This window comes from Centruroides vittatus, unplaced genomic scaffold (assembly GCF_030686945.1).
Source record: "Centruroides vittatus isolate TY-2023 unplaced genomic scaffold, ASM3068694v2 contig_545, whole genome shotgun sequence".
Lineage (NCBI taxonomy): Eukaryota > Metazoa > Arthropoda > Arachnida > Scorpiones > Buthidae > Centruroides > Centruroides vittatus.
Genome location: NW_027122321.1, coordinates 779,302 through 800,877, shown reverse-complemented (window position 1 = coordinate 800,877; position 21,576 = coordinate 779,302). Strand labels below are relative to the sequence as shown.

Genomic DNA, 21,576 nt, shown 5'->3' with positions numbered 1-21,576 from the left:
TAACTAGCTGCTTTTCAATTAGAAGTGTAGAAAAATTACATTTTTCTATGACTGGAAAAACTCAAACCGGGTTGCCAAATATGACCAAAGCCAAAAATTCTGGGATTCTTTGGGGCCATGACCGTGGCTTTCTGCATGTGCAAAAGTCGTACTAAAGGTGTTGATGTGAATCTTTTGACCCTCCATTGTAGGGATTCCAAATAGTTGCAGGGTGCTAGTAGGCAATCAGTGTTTCTGATGTATTCTTGTAATTTTTCATTGTAAGTAGTACATTTAGTAAGTACTATCCCTTTCGATTTATTGGCTTTCATGAGAATGATGTTATTCCTTAGTAACCATATGCATGCCTTGTTCATGTTTGATAGAAAAATTAATTCAAGTAATAGGCACTTCCTTTCTTGAGCTGTTCAAACCCTTGATAGCCCATTCAGTGTCAGGGATAATTTTTTCTGGAATTGGGGCAAAGAGTGTCCAAACTTTAAAGCTGTTAAAATGTGTGTAGGAGGCACAATATTGTCCCAAGAGGTAATAGGAGGGGTATCCATTTGAGCAGGTTTAATATTTTGGCATTTGAATAACCATTTAAGTTTTTTGATGTATGTTCTTTTTAAATTAATCTCATAACTTTAAGCTAGTCCAATTGTTCTTACATTGACTTCCTTTAATAACTCTGGATCTTGAAATTTACCAATATTGCAATCCCTAATAATACTGATTTATTATACTTACAGGAACAGTGCATTGTTTGCCAAGATATTACGTTTTGAAATATGAAAAAGAAAAAATAAGCTATAAAATTAAATCAAAGAAAGGTAATTTTATAAATATCAAACTGATCAAGCAAATTTGTTAATACAGAACACTAATGCATTACAGATTATTTGTTGCCCTAATTACACCCATTATAGACAGATTTGAACCAAAATGAGGTTACCCAAAATGAATAAGGAATGAATGACCAACTATCACATAAAAGAATGCAGATCTGGAATGGATTCCAAATCCTCATAGTAATAAACTAGAATCAAAATATATAGATATCTGGCAGAAGGGTATTAGAAGAAAACTTGTAATTGTGTAAGGTGACCAGATATACTACTTTAAAACAATTTGTTCTTTATTTTTAGATAACAAGAAGAGAATTCTTTATTTGATAAGGCAGAGAAGTAATTTTAGAAACTGCCTAATACAAAAAAAGCATAAAGTAATCATAAATAAAAATTATTTAATGAAGTTAGATGTCAAGTCAATATTTATTATTTATAACAAATGAAAACAAACATTTTAATAAATGACAAATTTTCTTGAAACATTTCAAGATACTCATTGTAACTAGACTGCATTTACCATGGAAAAATTCAATTATTGACATATGAAATAAAATGATTTTTGATGATGTGAGAAACTAGGTTTAACTGTTAAAACATAATCATTGGTAATGGCAGTTAAAATTATTAAATAATTATATCATTGAAATAAATATATTAATAAGTAAAGTCAAAATGAAAAAAATATAGTCAGTTATCTTCCGTTTGTATCAACTGGTCATACTAATATATACACTATGACAATAATGTTTTAAAAAATTTACTTTTTTCTTGGAGTTATTTCATAAGATTCAAACATCACTGCTTCATTTCTTTCTTGTTGAGCTAGATGTTCAGGTTTATGTCTATTAATAATTCTAGTTAAAATTCCATTATATGACTTCTCATCTGGACTTTCACTACTTGAATCACTCAAGTCTGCTTCACATGGTGAATGTTCTGAAGTTAATCTATAAAAAAAAAAAAAAAAATTTACTTTTTATTTATTCTTATTATTTTATTGTAAAAATTAAAAAATAAATATTTTAGTTACTAACTCTTTTTCTGTTACATTATTTTCTTTGATTTCAATTTTTTGATTTGAAGTAATTTTTTGCACAGTTTCTGTATTAATTTTTACAAATGATTTTGTTTTAATTATATTGTCTTCTTTGTAACTATGACTAAAAGCTGAATGAAGTACATTATCCATGTTTTTATCAACCAAATCTTTAGCAACCAGTTTTATTTTAGCATTACATTTATCACAAACATGAATACCAGAATCACTTGAAGAAACTGTCCTATCTAATGTTTCAACAGTATTAATTCCAATGGAATGAAAGACAGGAAACTTTTCTTCTCCAACAGCAACATCTGTAAGTTTTATATTTTGACAACGATCACATAAGACATCGTATAAACTTTGATCACCGACACCTATGGTTTCCATTTGACGTAACTCACATCTATTACAAAATGTATCGTGAATGGAACAGCTTCCACAACTAGCATCAATTGTCTGAATATTATCAGTTTGTACACTTTTGTTAATAATCTTTTTCTCTTCAAAACTGTGTTTCTGAAAACGACTTGGAAGAGTTTGGCTAGATTCCTGTTTAATCTCTTCGGGACTTTTAACTGGTATGTTAACTTGAATTCCAATAGGTTGAGTTTCAATATTTATAGAAGTTGCTGAATCTTTTGTATTTGAAATAGTTTGAATTCTGACATTAGCAAGTAATGGTCGGGGTACCCCAGTTCCTTTGTCTTTCATTTGTTTTCGTTTCTGCTGTAGCAAGAGTAATGCATCAATATCTATTGAAGAAAGTTCTGTTTCTGTATCTACAGACTCTGAAAGTATTTTGTCAGTAATAGATCCAACAGTAAGTAATTTAGGATTATCTGTAGAAACATTAGAATGTTTTAATATAACACGATCAGTATTCACTCCAGATGACTTGAAACTTGTATCAATTAATTTTGGATTAGTTCCAATGCTTTTATATTTTATTGCAGCTTTTTCTTCACATTTTGTACAAGGAAGAGGAAATGGAAGTATTGAAATTTGTTCACCTTTATTACATGTTAATTTTAGACCTTTGGAAGTTTCAGCAATGGGATCAGTTAAAACAGCTTTATCTTCAGTTTTCAATGTTTTGATTTGTTTTGATAAAGTTCTTTTTTGTAGAAATTTATTACCCTCACCATCTGATTCACTTCCTGCAAATTCAGATGATGAAAGTGAGTCTAATAAAATATCACTTCTAATTGTAGATGTTCCACATTTTATACACATTTTATTAGGATTTGTAGATATTTTTTCATCACCAATACCAACAGATCTTTGTCTTTCAGCAATGTGACCTACCCCAATGTCTCTTGTGAGAACAGCACAAGATGTTCCAACATTTCTAAGTTCCTTCACTGAACAAATGCTATCATTATCACTATTCACAAATTTCTCTATGCTATCATAGATTCTTTTATGAGAATGGAAATCTTTTAGATTAATAACATTATGCTTTTCTAAGGGTTCATCAAGACTATATGTTAGGTGTCCGGTGCTTGAATACATTGGAACCTCACTCCTGCCCAAAGATGTTCCGGATAAGGTTCGCTTTCTAAATCGTGGTAAGGTTGCAGCATATGATAGACTGTTATCATCATTTCCTTTTACATCATTTTCTTCTTTGTTGATAGATTTTTGTTCTAAATTTCGAGACTTATTTTTTAACTGTAATAATAGTAAACGTTTTTCTTCATTTAATACAGAGAGTTTTACCTAAATAAAAAAATATGTACATCAATTAATCATCCACAATAAAAAGATTTTCAAATAAAATATATAAATTATCAAAATCAATTTTTAGAAACAAACAGTCTAAAAATATATTGAATTTACAAAAACATTTCAAAATTATATTAAGTTGTTTCTCTGTGTGCAGAAAATTTGTTTTATTTCTTAATAATTTTCTCATAAATAAAATATGTTAATCACTTTAAAAAGTATTTAAAGTCTAAATACAATGGCAGATCCAGGAGAAGCACCATAATATAATTATATGTAGAAGGATGCAAGATAAAAGTTGTTTATACAAATAAGAATATTTTTATTTTTTTTATATACTTTATTTAAATAAAGCATTTGTGAGTATATTAAGGCTGATTGCATGCATAACAAAAGAAGTCACAATCTCCAGCAGGTGGCATTAAAAATGTAATAGTATGTTTAACCAGAGATTATGACGGTATAAGATTTTTATCTTAATCCTTTAGAATGAGTTAATTTGTAAATATGTAGTTAGTTTCATTTTATACCATATATTTGGCTATCTGTTCATTTTAGATAAGACATGAAAATTGCATCACCTATGATATCGTATATAGTCAGAAATCTAAAAGAATTTTAAAAAATAAATTTGCATTACAACATTAAACTTAAATGTGATGTGAAATAACATTTACTTATGAAAAGTGCCACAAGGAATTGCCTTCACAGCCTCACCAATACTGTTCATGCAATGAGTTCTTAAAACTATTTCACATGACCATTTTGAGCCATCAGATTTGCAATGTTCTGACAGGGTGGATAAATTTCTTCAGGTATTCTAATACACTCCTGCAGCTGTAGTTTATTTTCAGAGTTTGGTATAGAAGACTTCTTTGCAATTTCTTCATCCCTAATATGTCAGCAAGACTGTACCTAACCATGTTAGGCATCTGATTTGAGTCTCTTGTAGTAACATTACCTAAATAATAATGGCATCAGTCAGTTTAACAAAATGACACTAATGCTAAAAAAACTATAGATGGCATATTGATATAAGATCATGTATCATGATGATTATAGTGTATCTTCCAGGATGACTGTTCTAACTGCAAACGTTCCAATAATCACAGAACAAGTTCATGTCATGAAATTATTATTTGATTATTGGAATTAGGTTGGCAGATAAGATGTTTTTGTAGTATTCTGCATTCACAGATTCATTTAGAAAGCAAAGTCTCCTGACACCATTAATTATATGCATCCCACACCCTCTGACTTCCTGTTAATGTTTCCAGTAATTGCTTGATGCAGATGGGAGAAATGCAAGAGGAGAGGAAAAACCAAGGTCACATGTCAACAGAAGTATTCGCCTTGTTTTCCCTCTAGTTGCATTCATGCAAAAGTGGGAAAGAAAAGTCTAATGAGTTTTACAATGAAATAAAGTTAAATAAAAAGGAAAGAAATGTTAAAGCAACACTTGATCAGGAGAGAGAAACTGGTGCATTTTTTGTGCATAATACACATGATGCAATGTACACAGAAGGAAAGGGAGTTCATGTGTGTAAATTCTGATCCCAAAAGTTCTCATTCACTTGTTTCCCCCCCCCCCTTTTTTTTCTTGTGTCAGCAAACTGTACGCAAGTCTGCATTTATGCAATCAGATCTATAATAATTAACGTTGGATTCATCCAAAATCATAACAGATTCCCACATGTCAATGCACCACTTCACATGTTTTTTGCACAGACTGGCTTTTAGATTCACATTAGACCAGAAAAACCTAACAGTGTGCAGTTTGTGCATTCCAATCATTACAACACAGTATGTTCTTGCAGGCTGAGATGCTTCAAATTATTCTAAACTGAAAGTAAAATAAGAAGAGCAATTATTACAATATTGCACCATTCATGAGATAAGAATGCTACAGTAGCCTTGGTCAGCCAATGGAAAGCAATCTTTTTACTACAGATCTGCAAGGAACAATAATTTTAAAAATAAAAACTGAAGTAATGCAATTTCCATGGCCACTACTGTAATTGCATTATAACCGTTACAAATTTATTAACTTGATTTTCGTATAATGCAAAGATATTTTGGTGTAATTAATATAGAACAACACTTTTGTTCAATGAATGCTATGATTTACACACAAAACACATATTTATGAAAATAAACGTTTGTAAAATTCAACTATGAAAATGCTTTAATAATTTGTATAACATAAGTTATAAGTATTTTATGCTTCCTTAGTGATTCAGTTTCCATTCCATTATTTTTGAATAAAAACATGCCTAAAAACAGCCATTTATATCTTATTTTTAAATTTTTCTTTCATTTTACATTAAAAATAATTTGTGTGCGTTCTAAAATATAAAACTTTACTCAAATAAAATTATTATAAATTAACAATTGGGAATGCAATAAGATATTTTCTTATAGAAAAAATATAATTTTATATCATCTTACTTGTAAAACAGGTACTGCTTTTGCTTGCTCTTCAAGTTCCTTCATGCGTTGCAGACTGGTAGCCACCTGAGATCGTATGGTAGACAATACATTTGTATTTATGCCAACATAACCTGGTGGTAAGCCACTTTGGATAACACTAGCTGAATTCAATGCAGCCATAGTATCTGCTATTTGCTGTGATCCACATGTACACTATAAAAATTATTCTAATAAATTACTATAATAATTTGTTTATAGTTTTTTTAAGTTTAATTAGTAATTACATTATTAAGTATCATAAAATTAATAATTATTTTTTTATTAAAATGTAGTAAAAGCAGTATAAAGAAAACCTTAGAAGAATTGTTGGAATGATGAAAATGAGTATTAAATTCTGTAGACGTGGAAGACAAAGACGTGTTGGATCCACTTTGAGAGTGCGAAGTTGTAAATGGTGGTGTTAAAGATGGTCCATCGTTTTGAGATTGTGGAGATAAACGAATATTACTCAAGTGTGCATCTGTCGTATCAATACTAATACCAATTTTTAGTGGTGTTAGTGGTGATTTATGAGAGTCATGTGAATGGCAAGTTTGATATGCCTTCCATTTTTCATTATAGTTGAGTGAATTATCAAGTTTCTGAAAGTAAAATTAAAATAATAAAAATTTAAATAATAAAACAAAATTATACTGAACTAGATAACAGAACCATGCTTTGTACAAATAACTCTTGGTATCAAACATAAGTAAATACTGTAGGAAAATTACCATTTGGAGTTGGTCAGTAGTCACAATCTTAAGAATTACTGCAATATGATAACCAATATCAGTATTTGTTGTCAATGATAAACAACTCTTTATTTCTTTTAGTAGAAAACAATTCAGATGTTAGGAGATTACATTAGTGAAAATTGCAACACACTCCAGAATTTTTAACATTAGTGCCATCTCCTAAGAGCTGGGGGAATAAATATGGATTCCCCGACTGTTAGGAGATATTAATCAAGTCTTCTGATACAATGTATCCATTCTTTATTCTTACATCATTTTTCCAATGACAATAATTTCCTGTACAATATGCTTAGTCTTTTCAATGTACAGTACAGTACACTGACTAGATGGAAAAATAAAAAATTAATTTTTAAGAACCATACAATCATTCTAAAAAACACATTTTAAAACACACATTATTTGACATTTTACTACTGCAGGACATTGATTTGGCTGAAATTGCAAATAAGGGTTACCTTATATTTTTAGTGTTAATTTATAATATAATCTCAACTATATTTCATATACATATATATTATAATTGAAATTATTTCAAACTTGTAGAAATTTTTGATATATGCTATTTAATACAGCATTATTACATGTAGGAGAAATATAAAAAAAAAGAATTTTATGGTTATTATATACAAAAGAAACATATTTTGGAAAAAAACTTTGCAACATTTAATATGAGAATACTTAGATATAGAAATTCATAAAAGTACATATATTTCTTTAAATAGTAATAGTAAAATAATTTCTACTATTCATCAATCTATTAGTGTTGAAATCCTGCAGCATTTGTTAACAAATAATTGCCACCATAGTAAACAATAAAACACTATTTGTATACTTGCAATTACTGTTTTTTAAAATATCACATATTGCATTCTTCTCAATTTAATTCTAAAAGCATGGAATAATAATTTTTGTAGTTATTGCAATAATAATTATGTTAATTCAGCATAATATTACTGCTCTAGAATTAAGTCAGAACATGTCTCATTAACCATAATTACACTTAATGATAAATATACATTTTTATATGTGATGATGATTAAGTGTTTGATTTAAATTAGGTCATCTGAAAAATTTATGCTGCATTTCATTATAAGTTTTACAATGAAATCAAGAATCCTATAAAAGGAGGTTAAGAAGCTAATATTCAAATTTGAATTACATAGGCATTATAAACACACTATTTATATGAAAATATTTCATTTGTTAATTAATTAAAAATTATATCTTAAAAAAATTCATTATTTAAAATCCTTGTTCAGATGTATTTTTGATTTATACAGACTGTCAATGAATATACTTGTTATTTAGATGTGTTTGTCAGTAATTTTCATATTTCCACTAAGTGCATCATACGAATAAATAAATTATTTAATGTGAAAAATATTAGTTTATTATTAAAGATTTAGTAACTTCACTTTAAAATATTTTAAAAATGTACTTACAAGTAATGAAGAATCACCAGTTTTGTTGCGAAACCTATTTGCTAGGTGACTGCGGATTCCCATAGAAATTTCAGGAGACTTTCGATGCTTGTGATGTTCTTTGCATAAATGATGTTTAGCATTATGATGATAAGTACCATTATATAATTCTTCACAATAAGTAACAAAATCTAAATCAATATGATATCCATAGGGACAACAGTTACATTGAGCACCACCTCTTATTGTTGACTGGGGTAGAGCTGGTTTAGCATTTTGATTACCTGAAAAAAATTTTTTTAATTCACTTAGTTAATATATATTACAATAATTTCAAATTTGTAACAATGATCTGAAAGTGTGGATATTTTATGTTAAAATATATTAATCCAATAATAGTTAGCCTTGATAACCGATAAAATTAAATCTTTCAAGAAATTGTAAGGTAAAAGATTAAATATCAATTGCCAGAAAGTCCTTGATCAGACAATTGAAAATCTAGCTTTAACTGCAGTATCAGAGCCTACACATTTCATGTAGGCAAGCAAGGTTTTTATTTACTGGTCTTATAAAGGAACAAATGCATATGTAAATTATACAGAAAAATAATCTATAAAGATCTGCTTGCTGCTATAAATATATTTTATCCTAAAAATTGAATTTGAAATTACTTTCACACTGAAAAAATTTGCTTATTTTTTTTATAAACGACATAGAATATTTTCAGAACAAATACCTGTTCACATAAAATTTTGTAAAATCAAAATTTTATTAAAATCTTCAGTAAGTCTTTTGTTTTAGAAAAAATTTATTTTAAGATTTTTTTTAACTCAAAACTTTATTAGAAAACACAAAAAGTGACCATTTGTTTAGATTTATATCCAAAATTTGCAATATATCTGTTAACTCATAAAATTTTAATTATTTGACTGCCACGTGAAGGACAAGACACTTCCAATAATAACTGAATAGTCAGTAATCAACCAAATCACTATTTGTTGCTTCCTTATTAAGATATGGCTACTAGATATTAATTTCACTTTTCAAATTCTATCCAGATAACATTATCTGGATAGAATTTGAAAAGTTGCAAAATGTCCTGATTTCACCTTTTAATGAAAATTATTGGTCACATTCAGCAGACTCAACATTTTTAAAAGAGCAGAGGTATAGTAGTAGTAATTATTACACAGGATAATTCAGGACCTCTGTGGCTTGATATATCTCACAGTGGTCCTAAATTAACCAGTATAATTGCAATGAATCTGCTGAACATCAAATTATAAGTTGATGCAAGTGATTGGTAGTGCTACAGTAGCTTCTGTTCTTTTCCACAAACTTAAAGACATTTAACAAATGAACATTTAAATTCATTTTGTAAAGCAAAATTTTGTAAATTATTTTGCATGCATCAGTTTTTAGTTGCTAATAATTGTGTATGGGTGGATTAATACTGATGTGTTGTAATGTCAACCAGGTAGCCTGTGGTAGCATTGAATGACATAGACTGCATACAATCTAATTTGCAAGAAATAAGAAAAAAAGAAAAATCATTTTTTTTAATAATAATATTAATAATGGCAATTATCATTCTTTTATTAGTATTTCAATTTGCACTCACAAGTGCAATGGTATAATCAAAAGCAGTCCTCTACTTTATACACAGATGTGAAAACCCTAGGATTGCCACCTATCCGGGTTTGACCCAGAGACTCCGGGATTCAGTGAGTTATCTCCGGACACCGAAGTTAATTAATATTTCTCTGGGTTGTGCAAGTTGAAATGAATATGTACAAAATTATATGCAAACCATTGCATATATTTCTTCCTCTGTGTACTGAATTACTAGTGTGATGGTCGTTGGTTTAAATACATAACATCTATAACTGGCGTAGGCGCAGTGCTGCTGCATGCTATGTAGTTGTACTCTCTCTTGTGACTGTTCTGTCAAGAGATGTCTATTGAGAGTGGCATGATATAGCCTACATAGGGGACAGTTTGATAATCAGTGTTTGTTTTGATTGATGATTAATGTTAAGTTACAGAATATAGTTACTCCTATCGTCCCACGCTCTAGTCAGTCTTGAGCAGGTTAAATACCATTACATAACGGTTCTGTTGACCCTCTAAAAACATCTGAAAATCAAAAAAAAATTTCTAAGTCTCCAAATTTTTTCAAAAATTTTGACCAGTGCAAAAAAATTTTATCGCAATTTTAATCAACCTTTAATGACGCATGATTAATGCTTAATTGTTTTTTTATGGGATTTTTTTAAATCGAATTTCATTCATCGTGCACAGATTTTACTTCGGTAAAGTTATTTAAAGCTACTTTCTAATGTCAAAAACGACATCCAATAGTTTAATTTTTTTAATTAATAATTTTATTATATATACGTTTAATTAAGTTGGGGGTTGAAAATCGTAATAAAAAGTGTAATTTTTGAAAAATATTTAGAAATATACGACCAGCTACTGTAGTATTCACCCTACTTTAGACCCTTCCCCTCCTGAGACTTCTATGGAAACATCTCCGGGTTTTTTTTAATTTCTTAAATCATCATCTCCAGGCGAGACTAAGTTATGAGGTGGCAACCCTAGAAAACCCTGCTATAATGAATACCTTCATATATGCACGTCCCTTATTATGTTGGTGTAGCAATCTTTGATCAGTTATGATTTCACTTACTCTGGCTTTGAGGATTTAGTGTACTTGATTTAGTCTACTCAATGTTCACGAATACCAATGGTCAGAAATTCAATCATTCATGATTGAATTTCTGACCATTGGCCATTCATGATTGAATTTCTGCCCATTGGTCAAAACTTTTGTAAAAGGTTTTGACCTTTCAGGAAATGAAATAATACATACTACTGTAAACTGGAGTTGGCACCTGTGTGAACTAGGATGTTCAGGCAGGTGCAATGCTAAAAGATCACTGCACTCTTTCATATGGTGTCTGTCATAAATTATGTTATTGTTTTTATTTAAGCCAAAAGAAAAGTTCCAAAGTTCCTGAATTCAATGTTAATTAAAGGTAACTCAGTTCCAATTATTCTCAAACATGGGAATTAATGTATTCTACTAAATGTGACATCAAGATATTCAACAGATTCTGAAGTAGTACTTCTGTAGATGACATTCAGTAGAAAAATTCTCAACAAAGCATAGGTTTCCACTTAAATTATAAATGCTAAATAATATATAAGGATCTAGAAGAAAAATATTCAAACAACATTTTTCGTAAGTAGTTTAAACAATACATTACTGTATACCAAAAAGTTTGCTTCTCTGTTTTTTAAATAAACAAGATAAATTCATTAATCAAAAGTTAAATAGTGAATTGAGAAAAAACTGTATTATTCATCAAATATAAATAATAGTTCACAATCTTTTATTCTATTTTCAGAAAAAGTGAAAAATAAATTATTTTACTTTTATTTAAGTAAGTCAAGATATAGAATTCTCTCCAACCATTGTGGATGTCAGAAATGTAAAAACAAGGAAGTCATTAATAAATAACAACAGAAAATGCATTGCAGATGTTAAGAATTTAAGATTAAAATATTTGAATAGGCTGCATATTATTATTAAATTAAAGCAATAAGAGATATAAGATGTAAATTTCAGATAAACAATATAGCAGTAGAATCTTCCAGTCAAAACCTAATAACCGGTGCAAACGAATTATATATTCATGGCGAACGTTTTCGAACACTGTGACCTTCCTCAAGCCTTCTTGTTTTTGAGGAGTTATTAGCAGTAGAATCTTCAATTAATGTTTCACTTGTTTTTCTTTTTGCATATCTGCATATATAATTTTTTGTATATAATCAAATAATTAAAAACATGACTGTTGTAGCATTTGAAAGATATGAATTTTTAAAAAATTTTTATGCCAGAAGAAAGCATCTAGAAGTCTCATACTCCCCTCCAAAAAGATAACTTGTTATTTTTGCATCTCTGAGGGTACAAGGTAAGAACCATCATTATCTTAAAAGATGCAAGTATAATTTTTATTCAAATCAAATCTCAAAAATTCCTTCATTTCTACTGTTATTCTTAATTCTTTAAAATATCTAACCAGTTGTAACAAGGAAGGAAAAATTTTTTTTATTATTATTAAGTTAAAAATACACTTATTAATTTCTGAATTAGTTCTGCTACATTACAATTGAATTTATAGATGGAACGAATAGAATAAAACTTCCAGGATTTGTTTAAAAAATTGTTATATTACATTACTGCAAAATAATTGATCAATTTTTACAACTTATGGCAAATTTAACTTTAGGGACTTACCAAATATTAAATTTTCAATTGTTCCTACTCCTCGTTCTTCTTCTATAAATCCTTCTCTAATAGTAACAGTTTTGATACTATTGTCATCTTTCTTTTTTGCTGCCATGTTAACAACATTTACAAATGTTTTATTACATTCTATAAAGTAAAAGATATTCATTATTTCCATCAATATAAAATTTATTATAAAATATGAAAATTTCATCATCTTATTCATCTAGGCCTATTCAATTTAAACTAGAATACGAAAAAAAACCCATAATTTTAACGACAAGCTTGATAAGGAAATTCCCCAAACATAAATTCAATTCAAACTGTTTTTCTTGAGTAAAAACTTCTTATAAAACTCAAGTAGTTTGGTGTTAGATTCCATTATCAGGAGTTAACAAGAAGACTGAAGATTGAGAGAGATGAAAACACATTAGAGTTTTCTGAAAAGATTTTGTTCAAATAAAAGCAATTTGAATAGAATAATGTGAACCATTAATAAACCAAAAATATATTATTATTAATAAAAACACTGGATATTTTAATATTTAAATGAAAATAACAATAGACAAAATTACTTTTAGTAGTGTTATCTTTGTTCTACTTTATAAAAGTAACTAACACTTTTAACATATTTTATATAAAAATAATTCAGAAACTAGAAATAAAATATTTAAGATATCTCATCAAATATTAAAATTCTAACTTGTTTGCAATTTATAAAAAAAAAAAATATATTCATGCACATCCTTATTACAGAGAGGTTTGTAGAATAAATTAATACAGCATCATAACAATATTAGAATACATTCACTAGATATTTTATTATAATCTATATTTATCTCGTATAAAATATATAAAATGTAAGCATAAATAATTAACTTTTAATTGTATAAAGTTTTTTCTTTTAATCCTGTTACGATACAAATAACAAACCAAGCAAAGTATTACAAAAATAAACTAATATATAACTACAGAAAAAATGAGATAACAAGAAACTACAAAAACTAAAAATGATAACTTAAAAGCACTTGAAATAAAAGTTACTTAAGTAAACATTTAAGAAGAGAGATAAAGCATTCATATTTTCTAATCTCATGCAATTTCTTTTCTATTAAAGCATTACAAAAATATTTTTTTTAAATAAAATTTATACAAACAGTAGAAATCAATTGTTATAGTTCCTACTTTTCAATATAATTTCTCATCAAAAAATGTGTCAATTTCTTCAAATGAAAATATTGAAAATAGTTTAAAAGTTAAAATATAGTCAAAAAATTTAAAACTTAAATTTTTACTGCTTTAAGAATTTCTTGCTTTTTATTACTTTTTATGCAATATTTTTAAAATATAAAAATTGAAGTCAATAGAAAATTTATAATTGAATGAATAAAACAAAATTTTATAAAATTTTTTTTCATATAAAATCTTAAAAGCATACTAGAAAGTTAAAAAATTGATTCTAATAATAAACTAGGTTATCTATATATAAAATTAGAAACAGCATTAAATCATACTGATAAAGAAAGCTCTCTCATTCTCAGAAATGAAACAGATTAAATTAATTGAGATATTAAAAAAAATCTCCTTATTTATATATTTATTAGTTTTATAATTTTATTTATGTTGAATAAAACTTGAATGAATGAAAAACTTTTTAAACTGAATGAACAACTTGAATGATAGTTTACATTTATTTCAAAATTAAGATTTTGTGTAAAATAAAAACTTACTCTTAGTTTTACATTTAAAAATGTAAAACTATCAACTTAAATAATTTATGCATAATTTTCTAATACAGATTTCTCATTATAAATGAATTTATGTTTATTTTGCAGCTAATAGTGAAGTCAATGAAGTTATTAAATGACTGTGCAAGTATATACATAATATATGTTTTTGTTAATAATTTATAAAATTTCAGTACTTAAAATTTAATATAAATTTCTATCTTCAGGTATTCTTTAGTAAATAAAAAATTATATATGAAAGCCACCAGTGTACAAAATATTTAAATATAGTATCTACATTACCAGATATTTATATTTTTTAAAAGAAACTCAATTAAATGATTAGTAATTATATAGCTTTTTTAATAAAAAAATGTGTGTTTATTAAATAAAAATTCTGACTATTTTAATTTCATTTTCTAAAATAATGAATGTTGAAATATATGGACAATCATCGTGGATGTAAGACAAAAAATTGTTTATAAGATATATATGTAAGGATCTACATAAGCTAAATTTTTAAAAGGTTATTCACTGATAAAGTTGATTAAAAAAAAAATATATATATATATATATATATATATATAAGAATTCTTACAACAGACTTAACATTCCAGCATAAATGAAGAATCTAACTATAAATTGTATTATAAGTTTAATAATACAATTTTCCTTTTTCTCCTGTCGAAAATTTATACTTTTCACAACAAAAAATAACTAGAAGCTGGACTTAAACTTGTTTAGCACCATATAATCATGGTTTATATGATAAAAATTAAAGGATAATGACATTAGTAAGTAAAATCAGCATTGAAAAAGCAGGAACATTGAAATAGTCATTATTAAACATTACATCACCTAACAATAAGACAAATTCTGCAGTATTGAAATGTATTACATGTATTAATTTTGATAATTTTACTTAAATTATTGTCATTTTAATTTGAAATTGGTTTTATTATAATCAAATAAAAAAGTTATTATTCTAATTTAAGTGAATTTTACTTTTAAATACATTTCATGCACAAAAATTGCTCCATTATGATAAAAAAAATCTTTAACAAAAATGCTTTACAGACGTCTGTAGTTTAAACAACTAAACAAATAACAAGCTTTTGAGTGCAAAAATTATCATCAGAAAATAGATTCTTTTGACTGAACATAGAAAAAATGTTCAGATTTGTTACATTCAATCTCTATACAACTGTATTTGATTGTAGAATATGAACTTTTTTCTCAAAAATGCTTGAAGAATGGCTTGTTATTTTTAAGATATTTAGACCTAATTTTTAATAAGAATGTTTTACAGATAATACTCCTTAAAGCATTTTTGTTAAAAATTATTCTATGCATACAGGTAACCCTCATATAACATGGGAGTTGTTTCAAAAATTATGCAAATCTGTGTTATAGGAAACAAAGAACTAGTACAAAAAGAGGAGTTAGGCTCTAAAATGGAGATGAAATATCTTTTAAGAGACATTTTTTTATTTTTGCCAGACATATTTTTATGAATCTGTAGCCCTAAACTAAAAACAATTATTATTTCTTTAAAAAAGGTTGAGTACAGTACAGTACATACTATGTACCCAAAAATTTTAACCTACGTAGGCAAAAAAGAGAGACAATTAAAGTCTTAAAGTATATTTGTAAAGGTGTGGATTGTCCAACCAGTCAGAGGTGCTGTTCAATGCCTAAAAACCGGTGACAGAATAAAGCAAGTATGGAATAAGGGAAAAACATCTGGCAACACCAAATGCAGAAGCGTCAAAATCTGGCAACATGAAACAAGTTTTGAGAAGAACCACGTGTATTGACAGAAGGCGGAAAAAGAAAATTTACATACTGTACTTAACTACTAATAGTTCCAAAAATTATGCACGAAAATCTGATAGTACGTATGTGCTTGAATGAAAAATGTCAAATGAGGTATCTTTCGCACTTAAAAGCTTTATCACGTTTATTGAACTGTACGGGGATTTCCTTAATTTCAAATTAGATAAAAACTATTAAAAGCAAACTTTATTACATTTCATGTTGTATGAGGGTTTTACCCAATTCTCAAACTGTGTTAGAGTGAATCTGTGCTATAAAAGCACCGTGTTATATGGGGGGTTACCTGTATTTCAAATGGTTTGAAATTGTAACATATGACTATGTTTATCAGGTTGTTTGTATAACAAACAAACAGCTGGATTCTTAGTCATGCTACATTAAGGCTAATTGCTTAATATCTTATTCGTTATTGTTAGATGGCAACTTAACCACCTATCTGTGGCCAAATTAATAAATTTAATTTAGAATATTTTGGAAAAACGATCAGCTCAGAATGAGACTCAAACCCACAGTGAACCCCTCTCTGCTTACCATACAGATTCATTGCAAACTGGAGGTCTGGGTGGTGTAATTAGCAATGATTCTGTACAGTATTAACCATCTAACTCCATCCAAATTAATGAATAAGATATTAAGCAATGTAGCCCAATAAGAAACAAACTGTTTGTTTGGGTCGAAATTGATTGCAATGAAGAAAAAAATGCAAAATTATTTATGGATTTTGATAAAGTTTGTCTTTTCTGTTACTTTTAATAAGATAATTTTTCTCAAGTTTCCATACTATATTGGTCAGCATTGCCAATTATAAGATATGATTTGAATTTAATTCATTGTATGTCCAAATTTATAAGCTATAATAAAAAAAATTGCCTACCACCAATGTATTAAAAATATGAATAAAAATAAATGAATTTATTATAGCACTGTTGTTTAGAACAACATTGCTAATTAAAACAAGTTTTTCTAAATGTTTTTCTATTATAGTCAACTAAGACCTATCTTCATTTACACTGGTGTGGTACTTATTGCAAATAAGTATGAGCTCTTAATCAGAAAAAACACAATCTTTATTTTTCACCTGTTGTTCCTGTACACGTAATATACACATTCATGTTTCGGACGCATACATCCCTCATCAGATGTTTACAACAATGTTCTAAAAAGTACATAAACTGTTGTAAGATAAAAATTTAATTATTATGTAAATGTCCTATTAATAAGATAGGTCTTAGTTGACTATAATAGAATAAAACAAGAGATAAGGATGTAAAGGCAACTAAATTAATTTACAAAAACTTCTTGAGTAACAAAATCTGTGCAAATATTTTAAAAACTGATAACCAAATATTTTGATTTCCTATATTCATAAATACATTTTCTATTTACACTAAATTTTGAAAAATGTTTGAATCTTCAAAATTAGGAAAATTATTGTTAAAACTTCATTCATGTTTTTTTAATGTAGCCTAGCCTACTATTTAATTTTATTCTTCCATTATAACAGGTTATTTATAACTTGTCTTTTGTTTTAGCTATTTATAAATTTTCATTATTTATCAAATAAATTCTTTTAATCAGTCATATATGATTAAAATAGTATAACACTAATATATAAAAGATGTGTTAGTCTGTTGCTTAATTTCTCTTTTCCTAGAAAATGACTTATAATGCAATAAATGAAAAAGAAGCACTTCATATAGCCTGTGCATCTATTTTCACTGCATTGAATTATATATGGGTTAAAAATTAGACAAAAAACAGTTCTGCTCACTGTCACTTGCTTTACATAATCTATATAATTTTACTAAGATGAATTGTTATATGGTGGAATCACTGAAAAGTGAATCCAAGCTTTCTAATATCTACCAAATGTAGGCAGACATTTCAAGTAGATAGCATGGCATTTAATGTCACTTTAATGCTTTCTCATATTAGAAATTAATGAACTTTATTGCTAAGATATTCATTTAATTTTTAATAAATTCACTTTATTCATTAACTTATGTAGTCTTAGCACAGATAATAGATTAGTGTTTATAAATGGTATTCATTTTATTATTTTTTATTGGTCAAGAAAGAATACATAATAGTAAGATTAAAGTAAAATTTTTTAAATGGGTTTAAATATTGAAATACATAATGAATATAGCTGCAATTATTTATTTTTAACTAAAGATTAATGACAAATCAACTTTAATATCAAATTTATCTATTATTATTAAGCCAAGAATTATAACTTACAAATTAAACAAACACACACAAAGTAAGTTTTGAACTCTCAATTGTGAACATATTGCTCATTAATTAAAATTAACAATATGTTCACAATTAAGCTATAAACATTCTTAGTAAGAACTGTTTCTCCTTTTACAAACATCTATAAAATCATAAAATAATGTGGTTATTTATGATTCTAGGAGATATGAATGCTTATTAAGGTTATATATATAGCTAAATCTAATTAAATTTTCATTGCATAAACAATAATTTGGCAGATACATGTTACAATTAAAATTAAGCGAGATATTTCTGAAGTAAATTTCAAGTATGACATTGCAATACTTCAATTTTCTTTAAAGAAAATTAGTCTGCCAAGTATTTCAAGATGCAGTCTTCTTACTTAAAACTATGTAAAATACAGTAAGACCCTGCTTAACGCGGGGGATGCATTCCTAGACAACAAAGCACTAAATGAAACAGTGTTAAATGAGATCATTTTAACACAGAATAAATAGGGAAAGGGGAACATGTGACAAAAAATAAACAGATTTTACTTTAATTTTATATTAATTTGCATCATAATATATGTTAAATAACACACAAACATATGCACACAGAAATGTAAAGTTCATTTTTTGTGATGAAGGCCCTGGCTCTTCTGAAATTCTTGTGTTTTTGCATTAAAGTTACATAGTTTCATTTGTTACTTTCATTTTTTTTTCCCTTAAGCAAATGTTGGTAGCAAGAGATAGCATCCAAAACGCCTCACCTTGCTTTTGCACTCCTTTCAAAATCTGGATCATTTGTTACAATTTGATCAACAATTTTGGTTATCGTTGCCAAACTTTTACTAAGTAAATATGTAAAGAAATTTTTTGAGTTCTTCATTTTCAGAATCACTATTTTCCAGTTCTACATGAATTCCTTGTTCTTCCAGTTCTTGAAATTTGTCGTTGGTAAGGCTCTCTCCAGAAACCTGCAGTAACTCCTCAATATCGTGCTGTATTGATTAGGTTGACAATTTGGTCAATCTAATGATACAGCAATAGGCTCTTCTCATTGACAATTCTTGGATACCTTTAGCCATAATTTCTTCTACACTCCAATCATGCATTTATCAGTTAATTCTTGCCAAGTGAAATAGATATTGCCTATGGCATCCATGACATTATATATATTTTCTTTTTCAAAATTGCACTAAACAAATATAGATTTAAGGAAAGTACAGCACTATGACAAATTGCCACCTTTTACTGATTGGTTCATGTTTGGGAATAATCAATGAAATGCTGCAATAATTTGAATCAGTGTAAATTTTGAGCTTTTTTCAGGCTTCAAGCAGACCACATTATATCGAATCAGCATTAACTGAGGCAGCATTAAGCAGGGTCTTATTGTACTATTAATTAAACAGTCTGTAAATATTATATACTTAATGATCAAATATACATTACATCAGATACTGTATACATTGGAAATATTAAAAGAAAGAAGACTGCTATTGCATCCACTTGCTTCTTCCCACTCCTCTATATTCTCAATCACAGTCAATTTTGTCCACACAGATCTGAAAATGCATACATGCAACTAGTATTTAAGATTATATAGTTTATCTATGAACAACAGTGCTGCCCCACACAAATATTTAGGACAAATTTAATTACAGAACTATGAAGAACAATTATATTTTAATATAGTCTGCAAATTCTTAGATGACTTTAGTATCTTTAGTACTTGCATGATTTACATGCACTAGATCTGCTTTGAGTCAACTACTTGTTGCAGTTGACATGATGATAAATAACTATTGTTTGTAAGTCAGCTTCAAGTTCCACAATTTAACTCTCATAATAAACAGTGCATACAAATTAGGAACAATACATACATTTAAAAATGCATTTGAGCTTTGAATAAAATTTCTTCTCCACAGTAAAAATGAATAAGAAATATGTGATAAAAATAAATTATATGGAAAAGTCGCCAGCACTGATGATGGCTAGAAGCGCCCCTAATTCAAAATAAATTATAGATATGAAAAACTTTTGTTGTAGAGTCGTACAATTATTTTAAGTTAATTTCCTATCAAAAATTTTTTTCACAAAATCAAAAAATTTCTGCATCAATGAACCATTGAAATAGAGCATATGATAAAAAGATGACAACTTAAAGAAAAACATTACTTCAGCTGATGAAAAAAAAGGAACAAGGCTGTATTTATCAGTGGTGTGCTGTCATTGGGAGTGGTGGATGCACTGCTTCCCTTGTATTTTCTAAAAAATAAATACATATTGTGCGATTATTTTCATATAATAAAAATTAATATTTTATTGTAACCGTATTATGTATTTTATTACAAATTTCTATACTACATGTGAAAAAAAATGATAAGATTGCTATTGTACATTCAAATATTAGTGGCAGAATGGAAGCGCTGTATTGTCTGCTTCCAAACAGCCAGATTATATTCATCCGTGCATGCGTTTTACACAGCACCAACCTCACCTGGTTTAGCTGGTGGAAGCTACACACATATAACACTTCCAATTCTATCCAGGACCGGTCCTAGGCTGTTAGCCGTTTGCCTGCTAGATATTTGACCACCCTCGCCTGATTATGTGAATCATGAGTAGATTTATAACTTGACCCAACCGATAAGAATTTACTGGTATGATGTTTTTATGATAGTTCTGTATAGTTGACAGGAGTTTAAAAAAATCCATTAAAATATTTGATATTTTTATTCTGCTCTCCCATCTTATATTACTTATAGATTTCAATGTTAAACCAGTGATATTACGATTTCATATGTCCCATCTATAAGGAAATGTAGAGAAAACATCGTGTACAAATCTTGCACAATGTTAAAAAATTAACTATTACTTTGGCAGCATCATTTACAACTAAATTTAATGAAAGATGCATAAGGTACAAAAAAAAAAGCTCTAGAATTTATTTTACTTAAATTTACGACTTATGTATCTGTTGTCATAAAAATTTCTTTTTCCACTTTTTCACAAGACTACAAATATTCAAGTACAAAATAACTGGTTTCTACTTAAGTAGTTAAATAATTAAGAGATTAGGGAATTGGGGACATAAATAAAACCCTGCTGAAAGAACTAGAATTTTACTTATACAAAAGCTTAACTGAACCAATCTCTAGCCAAGTACAGTAGAGACTGATTTCTTCGTAATATTAAATAAAGACAGAAATTTTTCCAGCTCAATGAGTGTGACCAAAAAGTTGTAAATTTTGG

General features: G+C 27.8%; 1 protein-coding gene across 1 annotated transcript in view; it reads right to left on the bottom strand.

The window, feature by feature from the left end:
* The window catches only part of LOC136978528 (KN motif and ankyrin repeat domain-containing protein 2-like), a 52,408-nt gene that overhangs the window by 17,945 nt on the left and 12,887 nt on the right, over positions 1-21,576 (bottom strand). Inside the window, exons 2-7 of the mRNA XM_067274241.1 lie at positions 12,546-12,683; positions 8,264-8,526; positions 6,381-6,668; positions 6,046-6,240; positions 1,865-3,591; positions 1,592-1,777 (exon numbers count right to left, since the gene is read on the bottom strand). Coding sequence (XP_067130342.1) covers positions 1,592-1,777; positions 1,865-3,591; positions 6,046-6,240; positions 6,381-6,668; positions 8,264-8,526; positions 12,546-12,651 — 2,765 coding nt within the window. The 5' untranslated portion in view covers positions 12,652-12,683. The remainder of the gene's footprint in view (positions 1-1,591; positions 1,778-1,864; positions 3,592-6,045; positions 6,241-6,380; positions 6,669-8,263; positions 8,527-12,545; positions 12,684-21,576) is intronic.